The sequence below is a fragment of the Anopheles gambiae genome, chromosome 2 (assembly GCF_943734735.2).
Source record: "Anopheles gambiae chromosome 2, idAnoGambNW_F1_1, whole genome shotgun sequence".
Lineage (NCBI taxonomy): Eukaryota > Metazoa > Arthropoda > Insecta > Diptera > Culicidae > Anopheles > Anopheles gambiae.
Genome location: NC_064601.1, coordinates 28,784,532 through 28,809,329, shown reverse-complemented (window position 1 = coordinate 28,809,329; position 24,798 = coordinate 28,784,532). Strand labels below are relative to the sequence as shown.

General features: G+C 48.3%; 3 protein-coding genes across 38 annotated transcripts in view; 2 read left to right on the top strand and 1 right to left on the bottom strand.

The window, feature by feature from the left end:
* Positions 1–19,466, top strand: part of LOC1273077 (chloride channel protein 2) — a 27,043-nt gene extending 7,577 nt beyond the window's left edge. For 6 of the 26 annotated variants that reach the window (XM_061642072.1, XM_061642067.1, XM_061642069.1 and 3 more), the window contains exons 3-10: positions 13,928–14,035; positions 14,225–14,390; positions 14,476–15,106; positions 15,190–15,291; positions 15,362–15,596; positions 15,669–17,015; positions 17,084–17,180; positions 17,275–17,669. In XM_061642072.1, coding sequence (XP_061498056.1) covers positions 13,928–14,035; positions 14,225–14,390; positions 14,476–15,106; positions 15,190–15,291; positions 15,362–15,596; positions 15,669–17,015; positions 17,084–17,180; positions 17,275–17,546 — 2,958 coding nt within the window. In that variant the 3' untranslated portion in view covers positions 17,547–17,669. Of the gene's footprint in view, positions 1–449; positions 1,276–3,722; positions 4,061–4,470; positions 5,438–5,589; positions 5,792–9,273; positions 10,192–10,908; positions 12,188–12,219; positions 12,317–13,927; positions 14,036–14,208; positions 14,391–14,475; positions 15,107–15,189; positions 15,292–15,361; positions 15,597–15,668; positions 17,016–17,083; positions 17,181–17,274 lie in introns of those variants that run through there. The other 20 variants (XM_061642079.1, XM_061642078.1, XM_061642077.1 and 17 more) reach the window with 18 other exon arrangements.
* Positions 19,187–22,293, bottom strand: LOC1273078 (lipid storage droplets surface-binding protein 1). 8 transcript variants are annotated; one of them, XM_061642093.1, is made up of 7 exons: positions 21,697–22,006; positions 21,267–21,589; positions 20,988–21,192; positions 20,731–20,919; positions 19,988–20,541; positions 19,769–19,834; positions 19,187–19,608 (listed from the first exon to the last, which is right to left on the bottom strand). In XM_061642093.1, the coding sequence occupies exons 1-7, from the start codon at positions 21,698–21,700 to the stop codon at positions 19,477–19,479; spliced, it is 1,473 nt and encodes a 490-aa protein (XP_061498077.1). In that variant the 5' UTR covers positions 21,701–22,006; the 3' UTR covers positions 19,187–19,476. The 8 variants fall into 8 exon arrangements, with proteins under 8 accessions (XP_061498077.1, XP_061498078.1, XP_061498079.1 ...); XM_061642094.1 differs by having other exon boundaries at positions 21,279–21,589; XM_061642095.1 differs by lacking the exon at positions 19,769–19,834.
* Positions 22,138–24,798, top strand: LOC1273079 (NADH dehydrogenase [ubiquinone] 1 subunit C2). Of its 4 annotated transcripts, none has more exons than XM_312024.5 (4): positions 22,138–22,401; positions 24,003–24,303; positions 24,405–24,548; positions 24,642–24,798. In XM_312024.5, exons 2-4 carry the CDS (start codon positions 24,153–24,155, stop codon positions 24,689–24,691), a joined length of 345 nt encoding a protein of 114 aa, XP_312024.3. In that variant the 5' UTR covers positions 22,138–22,401; positions 24,003–24,152; the 3' UTR covers positions 24,692–24,798. The 4 variants fall into 4 exon arrangements, with proteins under 4 accessions (XP_312024.3, XP_061498084.1, XP_061498085.1 ...); XM_061642100.1 differs by having other exon boundaries at positions 22,142–22,225; positions 23,772–24,303; XM_061642101.1 differs by having other exon boundaries at positions 22,143–22,225.

Below are 24,798 nucleotides of genomic sequence, written 5' to 3'. Positions count from 1 at the left end.
TCTGATTCCGGGAATACAATCGAAACAAGAACAGTGTTGGACCTAGGGAAAAAACCCTGGAAAATCTAGAGAGAGACTGCGATCAGATCAGAGGTTATTTGGGATTATGTTGGGATCATAGCTTTATTCATCCATAATCCGCATAGATGCTTACTATAGGAACTGGACTACTGATAACGACAGCGACATTCTCAAGTACACACAGTATTACATTTTGACAGTTATCTAGTAGTTGGGATCTGCTCGGTCACTACTTGTACAGGGTTTGAAGTTGTGTAATTGAATATATGGAAAGTAAACCAGAGTTGACACAATGATTTTCAAAGTCCTCTGAATAGAACCTGATTTGATAATGGGATAAGAAGTTGGGGCAAGGATAGCAACAGTGGGGACTGCCAAGCACGTACATTATTGAGATTCCGCAACGATGCCAAACAAACGGATAAGGTGATCTTTTAGACCATCGAACCTACTAATGAACGAAATCACCTATTCCCAAAAAAGATCACTCCATCACACACCACTGTCTTCGTACCGATAGATTATGTTCCCTTTGGCGATTGCTTTTCACGGACACAACATTAAACTTGACACCAGCAGTTCTCCAGAAACATCGCACGATACTGGAAAAGCCCTTTCCAGCGCCACTGGACCATGGTGATGAACTTCATCGAATCGTACCGCACCTCCCTTGCCTGCCCACTCCAATCTCCAATGCTATCACCGTAGTCCCTGACCGTGGAGCTCCACACCGATTGATAAGAGGCTGGTAAGGGCTCACCTTAACTGATTTCTGCCGCTGATGCTACGCTGGTTTTCGATCAAAACTCTATCTCACCGATAGCGGCTAGCGGCGTGGCATCGAAATGCTTTTACCGGAGAGTGCAGATTTTATCGACCCAACCGCGCGGAGACTTTTATATCTTTCCGGGTGGGGATTTTTTGCCTCCTGTTGTTCCCGCTGGAAAAGAAGAAAACAAACGTACCCGAACCTTGTCCTGAGCATTTGCACAACCGTTTGCCGGCCAGTGTCAGTGTCGCGCGCGGGACGCATTGAACGGTTCAATTCCGGACGTGTGGGGGGCTTTTTTGTAGCTGTTTTCCCGTATCTTGCTGCAACCAGAACAACACTACCTCTTTCTTACACGCTGCACGATGAAAATCGACGGAAAACCTCCGTACAACCCACGTCGGTTCAATCGCTACACGACGGCACTGTTGCAGGAAGTCGGTTACCAGGGCAAAGGAGACGGGGAGGACAGCAATGAAAATACGGTAAGAGCGCCACTTGCCACAATGCTAATCGGCCAGGAATGCGGAGTGTGTGTGTGTGTGTTGGGTGCGTGTGTGTGTGCACGCGCGCCTTGTTTGTATTGCACGCGTGCACGTGACTGCATTCTCGCGCCATATCCGTCACGGCGACTTTGGCGCACGCGCCACATGACTATCGATGCGTAAAACGGGTTCCAGCTGTGGTGCGTAGGTTTGAGCGTGGCTGAGATGCATCAGCAACTACACATACAAAAATACTAGAGTCCGTCCACCCTGCAGCTCCAGTTACCCTCCCACTCGAACGGATTGGAACCGGTTTGTATGCAATCAATCAAAACTGAAAGGAAGGCAAAAGGTAATCGAGGGAGGAGCCAATGGAAATGTGCTCTGTTTGCGTATGGTGGTGGGTGAACGCAAACGCTCTTCCCTCCCGGTTTTACGCACCGTACCCGGTTCCGGCAGACCCTTGCAGTAGATCCGTTGCAGTGGCCTTGACGTTGACCTCAATGATGCAAGCGCATCCAAGCATGCACGCTGATGGCATGCATTCCGGCGCAAGTGATTGTTAGCGCAAGGAGTTTTCATTACACCGAATGCCACGTCGTTCGTCCATCCGATGGCATATACGCGCGTTGTCTTTTGCGTGTTCCTTATGATTTTCGACCCAAAAAACAACGTAAAACGGAGGAAATAGAATCTCTTAGTGAGTGGTTTCCTTTGATTTCTATGCTGGAGTATATACTTTAAAGTGTTTCTAAAAACCCTTTAAAGCTTCTATAGAATTCTGTGGACAACACACACAAACGTAACTAATCTACTCTAATTAAACAATAAAAGCATTAGCCCGTTAATACCTTTGTCCCCCGGTATCATGATATTCTCTTTCGCTTATCAAACTGTCCCTGTGGCCGCTGCCACGGCCCTATCATTGTTACGTGTTGCCTTATGGGCAGGGAATCGATACGTTCTATTTCCTGCCCTGTTTGGCCAACCGCACCGTGGAGTGGGGTTAAAAATGGATCGGAGGATTTGTGACCGCCTGATCGCATCGTGGTTTGATGAGTTCATCGACATTCCCTGCGGGAAGCACACCTTGCGTCTTGGTTGTGGTTTGCAATCAGTCCGCAGTATGTATTTAGGTTTGGGGAATTAAGTCTTTATCGTAGTTCGATTAGCCGTTGCCGTTGCCACAACTCTGTTGCTAACGATATACCAATGCATATGGTAGAATTGTGTGCGAAGGGTTTTTTTTGTATTTATCTATTATCATGACTTTTAATTTAAGTAAAATAAATCATTATTAATTAATGGACAGAATGTGTTGCCCTTTAACAACCACATTGATTGTCGTGCGCGGAGACCCCCACTTCAACACCGGATGGGCTACTTTTTGGTACAACTCTTTGCATATATTCTTTGCCAAAATTACAGAGAAACCAAATTTGTACCTATCGCTCACACAAATATAACCTATGCCAAAATGTTTTTATTCGTTTCCAATTGTCTGCCACGAGCTGTTGGCTTACATACGTACCCTTCAAAACGAACCCCGAGGAGCGAGAGCCGGGGTCTATCGATCAAAAGATATGCCCACCGGTACAGCGGAATCGTGTTGAACCCGACCTAGGTCAAGCCGCATTAGCGACGGTGCCGCTCGATGCAGTCGCCTGTACGAAAGGGAAATTTATGTGCCTGTCACGCCCAGCAGCCGTCAAGCATCGGCCTGAGGATGACTCGACAAGCGGCTGAACTGATGCCAATTGTATTTGGATGTGTTGTGTCCTTTACCGCTCTCAGTAAAAGATGCATTGCACGACTCCAGATCGTACTGAAGCTGTCAGTGAATCTGTTTTTAAGTTTAGCCTGTTTATTAAATGTTATTAAGATCATTAGAAAACGTGCGTGACTACTGTTTTGTAGCAGTTTTCCCCTGAATAGTACCCTGTTGTAAGCGATTATCGCAAAGCTGGTTATCTGTTATAGTTTAATGCTTTTTTAATGCTCTCCCCTTTTTAGGGATTGCAAAAAACCTGTTTTTGACTCTAAAGTTGATTTTAAACTCATTTTCCATTTGCCTGACGTTTCGTGGAGCTGTTTCATACATGATTATGATAATGGTAATAATCGTTTGGGTGGTTCTGGTGTCCCATTGTTGGCTTCTAAGTAGAATAGCCATAGCTGGAGTACATCTCCAGGCAGTTACAAGGTCACAGGTTGGCCTGTAGCAGTTTTACAATACTCAATACACTTGCCAATTGCCGTAAGATACGATAGTTTTTCTCCAACCTTCAGAATTCTCCACCCAACTACCAACGCAACTCGCAAGAGATATGCTACTGTTGACAAAAGCTTTTAATGATCGTAATGATCGCGCACACGCGGCACTATCTTGCCCGCAGTCTATTGAACAGTGGGCCCAATGACGCAATCGCAGGAAAAAGGTGCAAGATGCGTGGACATTCCAACTGCTTGGCGTGGTGCGCTGCGCTTAATTAAAACACTTGCTCCCAAATATTGAAACTTCGATAAGAGCGGAACACGCTTTCGCATTCTTGCTAAGGAGTAAAAGCAGCGCCGGGAATCTATAAAAGAACATTACCGGTATCATTTTCACGTCTAGTAGTTCGGTACGGGTATAGTTTAGTGTCCCACGGTTGCGGTGGACACTGGGACACTGAATACCTGCGGTCTACAACGCACAGCAATGGTCCGGACGGAAACCCTCAAGAAAGAGCGGACCAGACGGCCGCATCCGCTGCTGTGGGACAGCCAGTACGCTACGGTCGAGGTAACTACTACTGCTCTTCTCCATTTGCTCGTTTCGTAACATGACGCTGGACAGACGTCTTCTCGAAAAGTGTGTGGTAGGGGGTTCGCTGGGGCAAGACACTGTTCTCCTCTTACCTCACACTCTGCTGCTAACTGACTCATGTCAGAGAGATAGTGACTACGGAGACAGCATGGGCCATCTGGCTGTCCAGGCTGGCGCTTCTTCCCGCTACGCTCGTGTGTTCACTCCGGAGCACTCGAGGCACTAATTTTCCAATTAAAATCCATCAATTTAAATATTTCACCGCAACCGGTGATGGTGATGGTGAGCAGTGCAACCGGGACAGTAATATGGTCATCTCGGAAGCGCCTTTGCGAAGAAAGTCACACTCAGGCCCGGTAGACCCGGAGCAGATTGCCGACAAGTTGGTAAACGATCGGTGTTCCACAGTTCTAGGGTGATCTTTGTGCGATTCGGTTGCTTGCCAGTACGCTCCTGCCATCCGTGAAGTGTTTGTGTGTGTATGTCTGTGTGTGTCTGTGTGTTTTCAACGCAAGCAAACACTACTTCCGGTTCAGTGAACGACGCATCTTACTGACAGAAGAGATGCTTTTTGGTGCCCAAAGTGTTAGGCTGCGCTGTGTGGAGGAAGGCCTAAGCTGACAGCAATTAGAAGAACGCGCCCCCATCCGTGACATACGCTTCGAGAGCATTGGAGTTAGGGGAGGACGAACCAGAAATTCCAGAGTGTGTGTATTGATGAATGTGCGCAAATTTCGGTTCCTCCTGTAAAGCATTATCTCTGTGAATGATTTGACCCAGTTCGTGCGCGCATAGACTGGCTTTGAAGACAGCTCTCCAGACTTCCCGGCACCAGTTGGTGTTAGGTCAATTCTCCCCGTCTTCTCGTTAAGCCAATCGGGTGCGGCCGTTCCCTTTTCGCATACATTCCCGCATAATGCTCTTACCGTTCGCTAGAAACACGAATTGAGCTCTAAATTGTATCAAATTAAATAAGTTCCTGCCTTTGTGAGCTCGGTGGTGATTCGTGCTGCGTCAGTGCTGGCCTGCGATCTGCGTCATCTACGTTTGCAGCTTTTGTGTACTCGCATTCGCGATCCTTTCTTTCCGTTCGGAAAGCCCATCCCTCTACGTCGGGCTCTACCTAGTGATCGTCGAGTGTGGTGCGATGTGGCGAAAATCCGGCACCGATCGGGCGGGAAAGATGCGTGACCGGGTCGGTGGGCACCGGGGACATCCGGGTAGCGGTGGGCTGGAGCGGCTCCGTGCCAACAGCACCGACTACACCGAGCGCATCTTTCACGACGAGGAGTTCGGCGAGGAGAACGTCGAGCTGGTGGACGAGGAGTGGGCCAGCTTCGAGCGGGTGCTCAGGTAAATGTTTTGGGTTGGTTTGCATGTACTTTTTATTGTGGGGAGGTGACTACCACAATTTTGACCGTTCGAAGAGGGCAACTATGGCGCATTAACCGGGGCAATGTGGGCTCCACCTTTCTCTTTATCGCCCGGCTGCGCATGGAAAACAGAGAGTTCCGCGAGCGCCGCCTGCTGAACGCCTCGATGGATAACTTGCCGCGGCAGAAGAAATCGTCGCGCAAACGGCGCGCCCAAGCGTTCTATCCGATGCCGATGCCCAGCATGAGCGACACCGTCGATCAGGACAGCAGCTCGGTCAGCAGTAGCGACGAGGCGTACGAAACGGACGAGGATGGATACATACGCACGCTCGTAAGCGCAAGTTATCTGCTTTCGGTTTGTTTGCATGCGCACGTGCCAATCCACGCTGCATGCTGTGCTGGATTGCGTGCATGAAAACATCGCAGCAATAGTTTGGTCCTTGAGATATCAGTCATGTCTAGAAGCGATTGGATTTACGGGTATAATAATTGAAACGTAAATTAGAACCGGTAATTGCAGCGGCGGATTCACGAACTTTCCACGAAAATGTTGTCTGATGTATTGATAATGATGTTTAAAATGGGGGAGAAAAATAATGGGATATTTGTGGTTGTCTCGTGACTAAAACTGGTTAGCTGGTTAGCGTGACTAAAACTGGTGTTGATGTTGTGCTATTGTACGAAAAAAGTAATCAAATTATCATCAACAATGTCTGCATGTTATTCTACAAAATGATCATTCTTTAAAATTCTAAAAGATCGTTTAATAGAGACGATGAACCACGCTTAATTGATGCATCTACGTGGGGCATATTATTCATACTAAAACAAAATTTTGATAATTTTGAAGACATAACCATGTTCGTTTTCCATGCATCGATAATTACTTTTTTATTTAATTTTAATTGTAGCAATGCTGGTAAGCCAGATTACGCTATATCGACTGGAACATACAGTTATCCGAAAGAGTAATGTATAGGCTTTACATCGGAAAGGGTTTCAGGAATAGGAACTTCTCATTTCTATATAAAACTCCATTTCTCACCATTCGGATGATTTCCAATGCCTTTTTCAATATATTGCCAGTGTCTGTAAGTTCTTATTGTATTTTTATAGGATATTTATCAAGAACCACCCCTTGGTGTCCAATTTCAATTTTTCGTAGAGCCTTGGAACGTTCTTCTAAAATAGAACTACTACTTTTTCATTTGACAAACCACTTTGGACAGCTTGAGCATGATACCACCGCCCACTGAATTATAATAGCTTTTGACAAACGTTGTCTCTATCTTGTCAATAATTATATAGAACTCCCCGTAAAAATACGCTATTTGTTATTGAAGTTTCCAAGGTCTTGGAGCTATGCAGTACAATGTTTGAATCCACTGAAAGTCATAGCGCAATGACTAAAAGTGGATGAAACATTAAGATAAAAGTCGCACCGGATTCAGCAAACATGCAATACAATAAGCAACATCTGACGTCAACACGCTACGACCTTATCGGTGTTTCTAAATTAAGTACGAAATGTAATGCTTTCGAAGTTGTTTGAAAACAAATTCCAAGCATCTCTTTATTTTTAACCCCTCGCAACCGATTCAAAAGACGCTTTTGAAAAGGTACGCAAAAATCCCATTTGCCATTTAGTACATTGCGCACCATGTGTGTGTGTGTGCGCTGACCATTGCCAGTATCGTAAATCATACGTGCGCTGCCCACATTTCTCATTCCTCATTGAATGAATGGAACACAAAATGCCGGGCAGCAAACACACAAACGGCAACAAAAAAGCAGATCAGCTGGCACCGGCTGGCAAAACCGAATGCAGTCGCATGCATGCATGTTTGAGAATTGATGAGTCGTAATGGTGCCCGCTCGCAAATCCTCCCATTCCCCCCATTGTCGCTACTCTAAGCTGCATACAGCACCAGGTGCGCAGGTGGTAATAGATGATTGATAGATTCGAACCGGCTTTTCCCCACGACCACCAACGGGGAGGTTGAGTCGCTTCGGTGCATAAATCGGTCTACAAAATGGCAGGAAGTAGTAAACTGTCCCTAGTGATCGGGCGTCAACGGCGCGGCTACTATTACGCTTCGTGCTCCCTGTGCTGCTGCTCCTCCTCCTCCTCTTGTCACACCGCATCTCATCCAGGGGGTTGCCATTAATAGCTGCACTGTTGCGGGCGAACCGCACGGCAGCGAGTTGGGTATAATGCCAGCAAAACAGATAATTAAATTGCAGTGCAAAGGCAGCGGCACTCTGCCCACTTCCCGATCGCTCATCGATCCCCGCCGTGGGTGAATTGAATGGAAGCCGGGGCAAGATCTACTCGATGATTTAAGGGTTTAATGGTGTGTGGGTGCAAAGAAGCATAAAATACTGTTATACGAAAGGAAGTACAACTTTTGAGTACGTGAAAACAACTTTATAAGCAATTGTTTTTGACCGTATGACCGCTCTGCGTAGGATCTTCTTTGTCCATGCTATTTGACAGGCTAGATCATCTTTTCATCACACTAGAAATAGTGACGTCCGTTTAGGTTGCACTACCGAATCTCTAGCTACATCGTGGCGGAAGGGAGGAGGAATATTGCGGGAAAAGCACCTCAACGATTCAGACAATGGGGCAGCGTGGCCGTTTTGAGACACATCCCGTCCCTGTATCGCCACACGTGAGTGACGGTGAACTTGACGATTTTTCATTTTTCAACCCCTCCACCTCTTCACGAGTACCCCTTTCTTCACCGAGCAGGGAGAAGCAGTGGAATCGGGGTATGGTCAATGGGAAATGGCAAAAGTTTCGTGTCCTTCACTCCCATCTCCCCCCCAAAAAAAAATCATTCTCAAGCAACCAAATGACCACCACACATTCACTCGCGCGGTCGCGCTGTACTATCGTGACCGATGTGTGTGAGCTATGTGTTCGGGCCCGCCCAGCATGTATGGGTGGTATTCGCATATGGTAGCAGATAGATGTATTGTGATTTAGAGCGCGTTGCTACAACCCGCCCCGTCCCCGGGGTTGGGCGGCCCGGTGTGTGTCGGGAAAATTCAAACCCATTTTTCCGCCCTTGCCAGTCAGTCAGTCGGGTCGCGAATGTCCATTCTGCGGGCTGCGGGTGTTTTTCGTCTGTGTGATACGCCACAGTTCGCGCGCGCGCTTCGATCGCCCCATAGTGCCGCAGATAGTGTCTGCCGTGTGGCAGGGAGCTGCAGCTCAGTGTGCTGTGTTGATAGTGATCGGTTTTGCATGCAATAACGCCAAATAATAAAAGGCAGACGCGTTACTGGTCGCCAAATGCAGCAGCACCGCCATGAGCTCGTTCGTAACGCTGTGATCGAGAAGGTACCTCAGGAAGGTAATGGTGTGGCCTCATGCGGAGAGCTGCAAAGAAAATGCTTAAGCACCTTGTGATTTACACGCCCGCGGGTCAATAGCACCGAGTGAAAAATCCACTGCCATCCATGCCACTTGTGTGTGTGTGTGTGTGTGTAGGTGTGTGTGATCCGTGACATTGCGTGAACGTGAACTTGATCTTGATGGGCAAAACGTCGATCGCGAAGGGTTCGCAGGGAACGTACATGTGAAAAAGAGACAACATAGTTGTAGTTTGATTTTTGAAGAAAACATTCAAAAAACACCCCTTTGAAGGTCGTTAAGATTTGGTTGTGAACAGTTTTTTGTCGAAACGACGGTACACGGCCAGACGGTGTCGGTTCAGCCCAGAACAAACGGTAACGCGTCTTTGGGATACGGATGAAGGGGTGGGGAGGTGGGGGGAGGGCATCGCTCGGTGTATGTTGCGACGCAAAGCAGGAAAAGAGTATGTCGCTTGTAAAAATAAACCCCACCGGTCTGCCGGATGGTCCGCCGTAAAACACAATAACCGCACCGTGTGTTGTACAGACTATGAGAGCATCATCGCGCAGAGAGGGCAGGTTTTCCACCCCGCAGCAGATAGTATGCGACCGAGGCGGTTCGTGGCAGAGACCGTTTGAGAAGGAAAATAAAGCGGTAAACGGTGAAGTACATCTTCATTACGCTGACTGCGCTTTTTTTTGTTTTTTCGATGATCCGGTAGCAACCTCTCTTCCTGCTTCCTGCGGACAACAGTGTACAATCTGAAAGCGAAAGCAGCCCGTTGTTCCCTATCGAACGATCGTCGTGATCGTTAGGAACCCTAGTTTTCCCCGCCCGTCGTCCCGGTCGATGATGACGACATTCACTCGTGTCGGTATGATGATGGTACCGTTGTTGTGGTTGTCTCGGTTGAATTCGGGTGTATTTTGGCAGCTCTGGCACAAGCACCAGCCGCGTGGTGTGATTTTTGTTTTGTTTTTGGCACCAAGTGTTTGGCACCACTATCACCACCACTACTACTAGCCACTACTACTAGGCGTACATCATCGATGACGACAATTGTATCCTTTCATGCACCGATGTACATGGGTGAACAATGCAATGCATCACGTGTGAAACAGTGTGAAGCAGTCTATAGATGAGAGCTACAGGGCGTTCAATAAGTGTAAAACGTTGTGCTCCCGACGGAAAACTTGCTGTGCGTTGCTTTCTCTCACATATCCTTCCGGGGTTAGTGTAAAGTGATTTAGTGTCCTCCGATTTCCCCTTTCACCACCAGCACACCAGAGCCTGCCACCTAAACACAAAAACCCAAACACACATACACACACAGACATACTGTTGTAGAAGACTGCAGTTGGAATTATGTGAGTTCGATCGATGCGTTCGTTTTATTGCGCTTGGCGATGATTTACCGTACCGTACCGTAGCTAGAATATGTGTCTCATCAGCACGTGTGCTAATCGCGTCGTGTGTTTCTATCGCAAGCAAACCTGTGTGCCCGGCACTGTAGCTAGTAGGTTGTCGTTCTAACCCATTCAGTGATCGTAGTTTTGGGGGTGAAGTTCCAGCAAGGAGCCTGTACATTGTAGTTGCAAGCTAGTTTTCTTCCGTTGTTTTTGTGTGCTGCCCGTCATTAACCTGCCAGAGCGCGTTCGATGTATTTAGGTGTCTAATACTGTGCTCAATGGAGAGCGGAACATAACACTTGTGTATTAATACTGTATCTTATTAACTGTTGCAGAAGATGTATGTGATGTAGCGTTGTTTAATTATCTTGCAATTAATACTGTTTAGCAAACTACAGGCGTGGCCGCTTGTAGGTCTCGGTTCTAAGTCACCAATTTTGTTATACATTTCATTGCCAAGCCGCTATTACAACAATTTTTTATTAGTATCTTAGTCTGTGTGCTAGATACTAATACAGTCATACAGTCAAGTCGCTCAAGTAGCTGAAATATTTGTCCTAGTCAAGCCTAGTTTTAACGTTCACACAAAGCATTCAATGTTTATAAAGTAATAGTATGATGAATGCAAGTTGTCCGATACTACAACTTACTACTCGTTAAAAAAATTGAATATTTCATACTAAAAGCAACAATTCTTAGACAAACACAGATATTTTCTAATCAAAGATTGATCCGCACTGTTGAACATTTGGTAAAAACTGCAAAAACTGAGTAGTAGCACAAAACTTGGTGACTTATAGGCATACTTTAGCGAGAAGAACTGCGTTCTATAGTTATTTCTTCAATTTGAGAACAAATCCCGTTTGCATTTTGTCTCGCAAACATTCATTTTTGAAGGGGAAATTAATACTACAAAAGATTGCAAAAAATATACAAAAAATTAAGATCTCACAAGATTTTGCAACAGCTAGGAAGTGGCCACTGTGCGTCCGTTTGCTACTGTACTATTTTTTAAGGTCCTATTTTTGTGTTAGAGCACTATTATTACACACCTTTTCACTAGCGAAGTGGGTCGTAACGCCCTTCGTTGCTATTGTCACACGATCCACGTTACATTGCCCCGAAGGGTCTCTGTTACGGTTTGCGTATCATTTCACGACCCTGCATCGCAAGCGCTCCCGGTATGGTACGTTGGAGGAAGGAAACGAAACGATGAATCATGCATTGGCGCATTTGCGATTGCCAAATTTTGCCGCCCCTGGCATGACCCAACCCATAACGTTCCGTCGTTTGTAGTCTAGCGATGTGACCTTGTCGTATAAAACGGGATTTGTTAATCGAGCTAGCGAACGGCACAATTCAAAACGGCAGCATTTTGTCTACTTAATCTTTCCTCACTTCGCTAGTTGCTTAAACAAACCCCGTTTCCCTTTCGCTTCCCTTCGATCACCGTTCGCCGATGCATATACCGATCAAAGATGAGTACGTGCGGGATTTTTCGTTCGAGCCAGAGTTTATCCTGCGCCGCAAGGATTCGCTAGACATCCAGCGCGAGAAATACCACCGCAAGCGACTGAACAGTCGCCGCAAGCGGCTCAAGCGAAACGCACTGCTAGTGCTGGCGAAAACGGCTGCCATAGTTCCACCGCCGCTTGGACACCAGCAACGGGTGGTGGAAAAAAATGACCCCGGGGAGATGCCGGTTCGGCCGGACGGTGTGGAAAACGGTAGTAGGAATAGTGAAACCAGTGCATGCCTTCCGACGACCAGCAGTAGCAGTAGCAGAAGCAGCACCACCAACATGCACACCAGCAGTAGGTCCAATGCAATGCTGATCGATGTACCGTCGCCCGATGACTGTCCCGCTGGCAGTGGGCTGGACGATCTCGATCCGGCCGATAAGGACGAGATTCGGCGTAGTATCGTCGACATCGAGATTGAAGAGTTCTACTACGTAAGTGCGGTGGCACACAAGGAAGGACACAGACAAACACACGCAGAAACACTTGCAGAGATGAAGTTTACATCCCACCCAACCAGGCATCCTTCTTCCTACAACCAACAAACATCCAGCTTCTTCAATGTGATCACCTCAGTTTACTTTCGTTTTGCTTCAATTGTGTGTGTGTTTGTTTTTTTTCTTATTTCTGAATGTTATTGCGTCCCGAATCGTTCAATGCTCCAAGAAATCCTACGATCAATGAGATCATCAGCTTCCTTCAATTTCCGTTATGACACCTGACGGTGGAAAATGAAACGAGACAATCGTGTACAACATCATCTGCTAAGAAATCCTATTTTATGTTCATTTTTGCTGTTGCTTTCTAACGCTTTCCGGCATATGTTTGTTGAATTGTCTGTCAAAACATGCTCGCACGTAGAAAGCATTAATGTGTGTTTTACGTTTCCTTTTATTGACGGCTACTGTCCAACAAGCTGGTACTGGTACACAAAACATATCTCATTTCCGCCGATCGTTACGCACGCAGTAGTTGGGAGTTGTTTTTAAATAGCTTTCTGTCAGCATGGCGGTTCTTCGGCGGCTGGGATTTATGGTTTAGTATGTTCATGTAATTCTTCCAAGAAGATGTCTCAATTTTTTCCTTTTAAAACACTTCTAATGTCTTTATAATTATTGTACAATGAGTGTAACGATCAGAAGCGATCAATTAGCGTTGTTAAGAACAATACAAACAAGTTCAAACCATCTGTCACTGATCAGCACTGATCGTTCCTTGAGTCGGTTTGTTTTCAGGCTCAAATCACTTCAATTTGTTCGCTTCTATTAAGATGCTTTGCATCTGACCGTGCTGCTCACTTCACCATTCACTTCTTGGCGCTACCACCAATCCTAGGAGGGTTCAAGTGCAGTGTAACAATTAATTATCGTTGGATTGGGTACCCGTTGTCCTGGTGCCGTTCCTTCCGTCCCATTGGGTGACATTTCTGCACCGTTGTGAGGTGGGAGAATGGGATTGCACCTTTGGCTATACAACTATTACGACACCCTCAAAAGATGCTCTGGCACTCTGCGTCGGCTCAGTCTCGGCGTAATGCTTTGCGTCCTACGACGAGCATTGGTGTGTACATGTCTGCCATCCCATGACAGTCGGGAGGCGCTATTCTTAGCCTGCAACAAATTTGCTCTTGCTTCTATTGTTTCCCATTCTCTGTCTAGGACAACAATTATGGTTGGTGTTTAATGAGAGTTAGCACCATGAAAAAAGAGAAACAAACAAATACCGGCCCCTTGCTGTCATCAGTCATATTTTTGTATGCTCGTGCCGCATTCTGCTTCAAGCTGATAAAATTGGCCAGAGGTTTGGTGTGTTGATTCGTGGCGTTGTTTGCGTTGCCGACATTATGGGTTGGGATAAAACGTATGAAGGTTTGTGTGTCTGTGTTTATACATTCAACATATTTTGCCATTTTGAATTAATCTTTTAAAAGCCATTTTCTCTTTAAGTTTTAGGACGATTTAATTTCAGCTTGATATGATACGCTTGTTTGACAACCTCAATTGCTTTATTGTTATGTTGCATGTGTTGCAGTAGTTTTACATACTTAAGACATTTTAAAGTTTATTGAAAACTGTATCATATGAATTTGCATGAGCTGCCGGTTTGCAACATTTCACTTAACGCGCAAGGATCTAACTAAACTAACTCATCTTTCCTGCTTGCCCCTCACACAGATGTATGGTCGCTACACGAAGGATCTAGGAGAATACGCCAAAGATGAAGCGCGAAGACTCAGGCTTCTTGAACGACGAAGAAAGAAAGATGATAAAGCAAGAAACAAGGTAATTGCGAACCGTTCCCAACGACATCCTGACATCTCCACCTAAGGGTCACTCTGGCCTTCCTTATCCTTCCCTTCCTTCTCAATCTTCGCTACCGCTCCTGTGGTTTGTGGTGTACCGGTGTTGGAGCACGAAAGTGATGGCCCACTTTTCAAAAATTATAAAACAACTAGATGGAAATCGTTGCAGGAACTGTTGGACGTGCGGGACAACAAGTTCTTCAAGGCGGCATCGTGGCTGTGGCGCAACACGTTCGCCCGGCTCGGCGAGGACTGGGTGTTCCTGGCGCTACTCGGCATCATCATGGCCCTGCTATCCTACGTGATGGATAAAGGCATCTCGATGTGCACGAACTGTAAGTGTGCTGGCTAGACAAGACGACCGTTTTTCCATTGACTATTTGCAAACCTTGAATGCTCCCCCGTCTTCCCAACCTCCAGCACGCGTGTGGCTGTACCGCGATCTCACGAACCATCCGGTACTGCAGTACCTCGCCTGGGTGTCGCTGCCCGTCTGTTTGATCCTGTTTTCAGCCGGGTTCGTCCATTTGGTCGCACCGCAGAGCATTGGCTCGGGCATACCGGAGATGAAGACGATACTGCGCGGCGTCGCGCTGAAGGAGTACCTCACGTTCAAGACGCTCGTCGCGAAGGTGATCGGGCTGACGGCGACGCTCGGCAGCGGCATGCCGCTCGGCAAGGAGGGCCCGTTTGTACATATAGCTAGTATAGTGTCGCAGCTGCTAAGTAAGATCATCACATCATTCCAATCGATCTACGAGAACGAATCGCGCAACACGGAGATGCTGGCGGCGGCCTGTGCCGTCGGTGTCGGCGCCTGCTTCGCCGCCCCGATCGGGGGCGTGCTGTTCAGCATCGAGGTCACCACGACGTACTTTGCGGTACGCAACTACTGGCGCGGCTTCTTTGCCGCGGTGTGCGGCGCGACCGTCTTCCGGCTGCTGGCCGTCTGGTTCCAGAAGGCGGACACGGTGACGGCCATGTTTTCCACCAACTTCACGTCGGACTTTCCGTTCGACCCGCAGGAGCTGTTTGTGTTTGCGCTGATCGGGTAAGTAGTGTGGGGTTGAGGGTTGAGGGAACGTTAGCGCTGCTGACTATGTACTGACGACAGCTTCCTACCCCGTTTGCCAGTCTCGTTTGTGGTCTAGGTGGCGCACTGTACGTATGGGTCCATCGGAAGTACGTGCTGTTTATGCGGTCGAACAAAAAGATGAACAAATTTCTCCAGAAGAAGTAAGTAGTTGTGTCGGAAATTCCTGATGCGTCTTCCTGCTCTAACCTGTTTCTACCACTAACCTTCCAGCCGTTTCCTGTATCCCGGCATTGTGGCGCTCATAGTGGCCACGCTCTCATTTCCGCTGGGCTTCGGAAAGTATATTGCCGGCGAGCTGAGCACACACGACCAGGTGCACCAGCTGTTCTCCAACTTTACCTGGACCAAGCACGAGCTCACGGTCGAGCAGGCGGCCGTCGTCTCGAACTGGCGCACCCCGGAGACGAACGTGTTTGCCAACCTTATTATTTATTTGCTCTACACGGTAAGCTGCGCGAGTGCGCGAAATGAGCTCCACAAGCTAAACTGTTTTGTGTGTCTCATCCCTCCTTTCCAGTTCTTCATGTCGATCATCGCGTCAACCATTCCCGTGCCATCCGGTATGTTCATACCAGTGTTCAAAATCGGTGCCGCGTTCGGCCGGATCATCGGCGAAGCGATGCATCTGTGGTTCCCGCACGGCGTCCGGTACGGCGGCATGCTGGCCCCGATCATCCCGGGCGGCTACTCGGTGGTCGGGGCGGCCGCCTTCTCCGGCGCCGTCACGCACACCGTGTCCGTCGGCGTGATCGTGTTCGAGATGACCGGCCAAATCACGCACATCGTGCCGGTCATGATAGCGGCCCTCATCTCGAATGCCGTCGCCGCCCTGCTCCAACCGTCCATGTACGACAGCATCATACTCATCAAGAAGCTACCCTACCTGCCCGATCTGCTGCCGTCCGGGTCCGGCATGTACAACATCTACGTGGAGGACTTTATGGTGCGCGACGTGCGCTACATCTGGAAGGGAATCTCGTACCAGCAGCTGAAGGAGATACTGAAGGCGAACAAGAGCCTGCGCAGCCTGCCGATCGTCGACAGCCCGGACAACCGGACGCTGCTCGGCAGCGTGCAGCGCTACGAGCTGATCAAAATGATCGACAAGCACATTGGGCGCGAGAAGCGCCTCGAGGTCGCCGCCAAACTGATGAAGGAAGCGGAGGAGAAGGCCCGGGAGGAACAGGAGCGCCAGAAGCGGGAAGCGGCCGAGGCGGCCAAGGCGCGCCGCCCCTCCCGGTTCGAGGTCGTGCCGGCACCGGACATACTGAAGCTGCGCGAGCGGGCGAACAACGAGATGCTGCCGCCGCAGGCCCGCCGCGAATCGAACGCGTCGCTCACGAGCGGGCCCATGTTTGGCGCGACGCAGCCGAAGAAATCGATCCTCAAGAAGACGAACTCGTTCACGCTGAAGGGCTTCAGCCCGCTGTCCCCGCACAGCCCCGTGCACACGCCGTACACGACGATCACGGGCACGGAGAGCCGCATCCGGTCCGCGTTCGACATCATCTTCCGCAAGTCGGCCACGCTGCAGGACGTGACGCCCGATCCGGAGATTGGGTCGATCGGTACGCCCAGCATTGTCGGGTCGGAGGTCGCCCCGCTGACGCCCGGCATCTCGAAGAAGGTGCAGCTGCCGCGGGAGCGCGTGATCGACATGTCGCCCGAGGACCAGAAGGCGTGGGAGATGGAGGAGATGGCGAAGCCGATCGATGTCGGCAATCTGCACATCGATCCGGCCCCGTTCCAGCTGGTCGAGCGCACGTCGATCCTGAAGGTTCACTCGCTGTTCTCGATGGTTGGCATCAACCATGCGTACGTAACGAACGTTGGCCGTCTGGTCGGTGTGGTCGCGCTGAAGGAGGTAAGCTATTGGGGCGCTCCAAACACGGTACACGTTGCATTCTAATATCCTTTGCCCATTCCTTCCAGCTGCGAACGGCGATCGAGAGCGTTAACAATGGCACACTGACGCCGGAAACGGTGAAGGCCAAACAGGAGGAGGAAGCACGAGCACTTGCTCAGAAAGGTAAGGGTGAGCAGCGCGCGGTGACAGACGTCCTGAGCACCTAAAAGGATGAGAGCTTTATGTGGGCGTTTCTTTTCCCCATTTTCATTCGCAGAATCGGACAACAACAACGGCATTTCGGCGGAAGATCCTCTCCTGCCCAAGCGGCCCGGCGACACGTTCAGTGACAAAAAAGTAAATAACACCATCACCTCGATGGACTCGGCACTGTCCAACTCGGACAACTGTTCCGACATCGAGCTAGACAATATTAACATTGATCACGGTGACACTGCAGCTACCACTAATGGCACCATCACTACCACTACCACCACCACGCCCAGCACCAAACACACCAACAACCATTCCGGTTCACAACAGCAGTAAAAGGGGTGGCAGTGCTGGTGTTGGGTGCGAGCGGGTTGTTTAGTGGGTTGTTGGGAGGGTGTAAAACGGAACCAAACGGGGACCAATATACGAACAAGCACTGCGCGTTCAACCGTTCTAGTACCACCAGCATCTCAATGCAATCCCTCGTCAGCAACAAAAAAGACACTACGATCACGACACATCCATACCCTCACACACACACACCTACACACACCGAGGCACTCGGCAGAACATACTGCAAGGGCAAAGGATCTCATTATGCCTAGCGAGGGTGTCGCTAAAACACCGATCACCGACCAACAGCAAACAACAACTACCCAACACCTCACATCATAAATCCACTGCGAACAGAAAAGGTTTGTGAACGAGTTGTGTGAGCATCGTCGTAGATCTGCTTCAGAGAGGGCTGTGGGGTTGTTTGTCGGGTTGCTCATTATTGCATTTGCATTAGAAAGCATCCCTAGCGAGCAGCGCGAATGTGATCGTCACTTTTAATGCTTTTCGTGTGATGCTTGCTTTGTAAGCTTATGCGTTTGTTTAACACATCTGCAACCTTACCACACGCTTTCAAATATTTGCATGCTACCGTACTGGTTTTTTGGCGCTCTCAACCGCTACAATATGAATATTTATGCGTTTATGCTGCACTCACTTACAAAACGGGCTTATGCTTAGTAACGCAAAAGAATGATGGACCTTTTCTGCACTTGAAACTTACTCATATCATCTTTCTTTTGATTTTCTTCCCTCCCTAGGCTCGAAACTGAATCGACGGAAAGACAGACAGCGAAAACATGGTGCCCGATGCCGTCAAACCCATATCCCAACTGGCACCGGTTGAACCGGATGCACAATATTGCCGGGACAGGCGCTGGAGATGTCAATGTGATTTTGTACTTTAAGTAATAGTGACTTCTTCCAGCGCGTACGTGTTGTCTGTGTGTGTGTGTGTGTGTGTGTGTGTGCTGGGGTGTGTTTGTGTCCTTTAGTTATTAAATAATTTAACACCGAGCTCCACGCAGCGGTACGGCCAAACGAGATCGATAGCGATGTTGCGGTGTAACTAAACGGGTTCGTTGGGTGTGGGATGATCGAGAGCTTCGTTCACGGTACGAGCAACCAGGTACCAATAATTTCTGCCCCATCGTGGTGGTCGTAGTGATTTTAGTGCCAAATTTTAAGCAAACACGAAACCCGTTCTAGTAGGAAATGCCAGCCCGGATCCCGGATCTAGGCGGGATCGGCAAACAACAAATGTGCCTTATTAACCTCCTTCTCCGCTGATCAGGTAGTCACAGAGAGTCAGTCAGCGTAGATGGTTATGTTAGCGATACTGTAAGCTTGTTGTGTTGTCGCTGGTTTTTTTTTCTTCCTGTTTCTTGTTTCGTTTCGTATTTTAAACACTGAAAAAGGAAAGCGCAAATGGTAAATTATTTTTCGCTCCGTTCGTAGAACTGACCGGCAGACAGAACAGAGCGTGTCTGGTACGCGCGCTGGGCACAGCAAGATTGGTCGGTGCGTGGCGCGACCGGAACCAGGAAACTCTCCTGCCTGTGTTGTGAATGAGGGTAGTTTTTAAACTCTAGCAACGTAAGACAGAAAGCTGTATAAAGATGATCAAAATAAAAGACGTATAGTTTATGAATTATTTAAATTAAAAAAGCGCACACAATTTTTTCATTTGTGTTTTGTAGATTGAAACTTTCATGCTTTGTATTTATTCTTTTTTTTTATAACAACAACAATTATTACATATTAACGATCCACTTAGAATCTAGTTGGAAAAAGAGCAACCCTGACTTTCCCATTTGGATCGAGGTACTCAAGGGAAAGGGGGATTGTTTTGGTAGTACACAGTCTTGTCAGACTTATGTTGCCACATAGACAAACATACACAAATACACACTCACACATACACACACATAAATTAGTACACGCCGTTAATGTTCGAATTCATCGGATTGCTGTTTGTTCGGGGCTGTATGCGTCGGCGAGGGTTTCCACTGGTGGTGATCTTTTCCGCCTCCAAGCGCCCGGAAAGAAAGACTGCCAAGCGTTCCTGTAAATAGATGCAGCGTGACAAAAGGATGCTACTGTACTATCAGTCGGTGCATACGTAAAGAATCATTGTTTTAAAAAAATTGTTACAATTCAAAAAAAGACATTTTACACACAGAGCAGATGAACATGTGGAAGATAATTTTGCAGCGTCCACTTACCACTTTCAACAAAAGCCAATGGATAAAATCGTGCCGATCAATGTTAGCCAGCGACAACTGACCATGCTGAGGGCGGGAAGGCATGAGAGGGCGAAAAATTTTGAACCGACCAATCAGAACATGAACACGATACGTAATTTTGTGCATAACTAAAGGTTTTTTTTGGCGACAAATGCTCATTGAGATGAGATGCGTTGACTACGTTCCGCTCCCACTTACCAGTGCCAGGTTGGTTTGGTTCTGCAGATCGTCGTAGGTATGCTGAATGCGGTGCACGAGCCCACTAGCCTCGGACAGTGTCGCCGCCTTTGCCTTCTCCAGATGGACCGTCTTCATCAGCCGCTCGGTCGCGAACAGGAAGTGATGCACTAGCTCGCGCGTCTGGGCGCGGACGGCTTTCGGGACGCGCGTGACCGCACCGGTGACAAAGTTGATCAGGTGCACCATCTTGCGGGCGGACTCGCGCGTCAACAGTACGGCCACCTGCTCGAGCGTGCGGGGCCGGGCCTGGTTTTCGGGCTCATCCTTGCTGAGGTAGCGCCACAGCTCGACGGCTTTCTGCAACGCCTCCCGTGGGTTTGTCGCGATCAGTTCGGCCGCGTACGCCACCACGTGGACCGCCTCGGTACTTTGCTTCTTCAGCGCGCTCAGCTCCTGGCGGGTGCGGAAGGTGAGCCGGCGCTTCAGCTTGCGGGACAGCTGCTGGCCACGGTGGAACGTTTTCACGACGTGCATCTCGTTCGAGTCGTCTGCCGGTGGAGCTGCACCGCACGCTGTATGGCAAGGACGGGGAAGGTGGAGGAGGTTAATTTTGGTTGCATTCGGATTGTACATGCATGTTTCTTCAGTAATCATTCAAAACTGTTTTGTTGCAATGAGAAACGAAATTTCAACAAAAAATAACATTTACAATGTTGATGGAAAACAAAGAAATGAAGAAAACGGAACCTATAAATACCGACCAATACGCACAGGGTACTGTTGGCCAGGGCCCATCCGATCATGCACGCTTGGGCACATAATCAGCATGCAATGGCTGGTGGCGTGCAGTCCTATCATCCGTTCGCTTGGGATCATGCAGGTCAATGGAATCGCATGATAGCCGTGCTGCTGCCAGGAACGTGCCCGCCTCAGCGATACCGGCTGATAAGCTACCAACACAAATTCACTCACACACACGCATACACTCGCAGCGTTCACGTACAAACGGCATACTTACAGTCTGGCTGATCTTGCGGCTCCGTCGGAAGGTACCGCTCGACGTATTTGTCACAAACGACGAGTGCCCCGTCGATCCGGCCAGCGGCATAGTTGGAGACGCGCGATTCCAGCACTGCGTGGCCCAAATTTTTCATCGAATTGGCCCGCGACAGGACCGGCTTCATCAAATGGTCCGACATGTATTCCTTCGTGTTCCAAAACATCTGCCAAAAGAAAAGGTAACGAAGCAGAGGCGAAGTTTCAGTACGGTGCGGATCTCCCTGCGTTCGTGCCGCACCATCAACCGTACCATCTCGGGCGGAAGATACATCGAGGGTACCTTCTGCTCGACCAGATCGAGACTTTTGCACATGATGCTGTCCAGCTGGTGCAGCGGCCCCTGGATCATCTTGGTGGCCGGGCGCAGCGAGTCGATCAGTGCGTACGTGAGCGATTCGGCCGTCTCGAAGCCCCACGTCAGCAGGCCGTTGCTTGCTTTCACCCGCTCGTACACACTGCCGGCCGTTTTGATGCCGGTTTCCACCACCGGGATGCTGCTGAAGCGCGACAGCGACTCCATCTGCGGCAGGCCCGAGTGTTGCCGCTTTAGCTGCCGGTGCACTGAAACGATGAATTTGACCGACAGTAAGAAAATCGTACTGCGTAGCACTACCATCACCACGGTGCGGGCACGTGCACGATGTGTGTTGATGCTGCCGCCTACTAACCCATCGTTCCAGTCGGAGGCTCGATCTTTGACAGCTGCTTCTGACACTGGCACGGATGCTTTTCCCTACGCACTTTATCCAACTGTTGTATCCCCGCCGAGAGGGACACCGGGTGATCGTGTGTGCCTGCAGGCGGACAGAAAGCCAATTACGAAACGGAACCGTCTCTAGCTAGTGTGTGCAACCGTCGACCACAGACGCCCGGTAACGACTGACGGTCGGAAAACGTTGCCCGCCGGTGATCATCCGGCGATCGTAGTGCGGGCCTCCAGAAAGCGCCCATTAATTAAATTGATAAGCAACAAATTCTGCCGTACGAATGTACACGCGGATGCGCTGCGTTTCGGCGTCGGTCGCGTTCCGGAAAGATCATGTGAGAACGTGGGGTCGTGCGGGATCAAACCGACGGGCGGCGGGCGCATCTTGATGGTGGTGTGAATCAGTTCTACGGGCAGCACGGCACCGGCTGGATCATAGAGTACAAAGGGCGATACAAAGACGATCCTCATCGTGTTTGAGTTTTTTTGTGGTATTGTGCAGCGTGGCTTCATTGGAGTGATCTAGCATTATTGGGTGTTGTGTAGATAAGACAGAAAGCTATTCAAAAAAGAAAACGACACATTTTTAATAGATTATTTGGGTGTGCTGGGAGCCTCTACAGTTCAAAGTACATTGTTGGTACAAGGGGGAAAAGACGAATATTTTGTAAGCCTCACATCTGATTACGAATGGGTTAAGAAAGGTCACTCGGCAAACGAATATCTCCATCTTTTTTAACAGCTACCGTAAAATAAAAGATTATGGCTTAAGTGATTTTTTACCGCATCAACGTACAAAGTTTGAACGCTAAGCGGTATAATGCTTAGCAATTGATTGTGCTGATGACTGGTAATTTTCAGGGTTGCACGTTGATCATGTGCTTGATCGCCTCAAGTTCAGAGGCAAAGTTAGCGAGACAAAACAACGCAGATCAACCAGAGAGGAATTTTGCATAGTTGTACTTGTGCAGCATTAGTTCGCTTCACTATAGCTTATTCTGTTGCAAAAACTTAATTTATTGTATTTCTATAGAAATTTAACAATTATTGCATACCTAATTCATGTCCTATGTAAATTTGATTCATAAATACGACGACGAAGCAACATAAAATTCACAAACATCCTTTTTGGTTTGAATAACGGTCTTTATAGCATTTCAAATGACAATTTTATAGCAGCCTGTCAGCCAGTGTGGCCAGATAATTTGGCGGTTTGGCGGAAGATTTTTCTGAAGTGTCGATCTGAAAATTGGAATTCTATGCCAAAGAAGGACTAAGATGCACATTTTTTTTCTCAGTGGTGACAAGTTATTTTTCTCGGGCCTCCACGCGACCGCTTAGAGCCGCTGCAGTGCTCCATCGGATACAATTTTATCGTACCTGCTGTCATTTGATTTTCGCTGGATTATTTAGATTGATTTAATTGTTTGGCTGAGTTTTGTAGTTCAATGATTAAAAAATTGAGATTTTTTCCTTCGAACCCTAGATATATATATACATCGGTATTTCTGGTTACTTTGCCCACAGGCCAAGGCGAGCTTTTTGGCGGCCACCGTCGCAAAACCGTCGCAAAACGTCAAAACCGGCGTCGCATGTACTGCAAACCGACGTCGCCAGCGAGCGAAACTCGCAACGATTTGGAGGCGCTGGCGACGGTCGTTTTTGACGTTTTGCGACGGTTGTTGACCTTTCGAGCGAGCTTTTGCCCTGCGGGCCAGTGTGACCAGATTATATTGGCAGATTTCGGCAGGAGCACTGTTGAGAACGCAACCAAGGTGTTTTTATTAAGGAGGTGAATTGTTAGCGCGTTTTCCGGGCGCCATCATTGAGTATTGTTATGTCAAATCGCATACAATTTTCTATACCCCCCTCCAGCCCTCCCCGATTTTAATACCGGAGCCCCCAGTATTGTTATGTCAAGTCGTGAAATGTCAATTTGCTCTGATGCACTTCACCTCCTAATATCCATACACCTTGAACGCAACCATTTAAATTTAATCAATTATTTTAACGATCAATTTCTTTTTACCCTACTAGCAAAGAGAATGAAAAAGGGTGCGTCTTTCATAAATAATGTGAGTGGTTTGAAGCAAGATTGTGTGAAGCTATGAATTGAAATGTGCTTTTATTTGCAATAAAAGTGTTAAAATATTTATAAACCAAGTTTGATGTGTTAAAGTTTTTCTTTTGATTCGGGTGCACCAAGTCCCAAGCGCCACAGATTAAGCTTAAACGACTGAAAAATCAAATATCTGTGATTTTCGGTAGGCATATAAAAAATCGGTAGGAATACAGATAAATCGGTATTTCTGGTCACTCTGCTGTCAGCTGTGCTTGACGTTCTGTGCGTCAAACGAGGTGTTGTTGGTCGATCGGTGTTGGGAGAAAATCCGCTTCTCACGCAGGGGAAAAACAAAAATGTACGGCGGAAAATCACCCCAGGAGCTGCTTTCGGGCTCGTTCACGAAATCCTGGCTGCACGACAAGTGGGCCCCGCTGGTGGGTAGCGTGTTCGGATTCATCGGCGCTTGCTACGTCAACTATGGCACCGGCCGTCCAGCGCTCAGCGGTAATGTGTTGTGTTTAGCGCAGTTCGCCCTGTGATGTAACGTTCCGACCGTGAGGGTAAATAGTCTAATATCCTGGCTGTTTTCCCCCGTTTCTCTGCAGGCATTCAAAAGCACATCGCAGCCGCCCTAGCCGTCGGTGCCGTGGCCACCATGGCCGACAAGTGGCGTGATGCTCACTTTGCCGAGAAAGATGCCACCTTCCGCCACTACATTCAGCTGCATCCGGAAGATTTTCCTACCCCTGGTTAGTAACACTGTCGTGGAGGAGGATGCTGCTGCCTTGAAGGACTGTTGTATTTGTTGTAACTAATCAATTTGTATGCATCTTCTCTTTTAGAGCGCAAAAAGTATGCCGATGTGCTGGAGTACTGGCAACCCATCCGTTAGGTTTACTTTCTCGTTACATTGACCCGCGGCCAACGGGATGCCGGTTTGTTGGTGACTAGTGTGTAGCGTTGATGTAAATAAAAAAAGCCCAAAAATCACTACCCAAA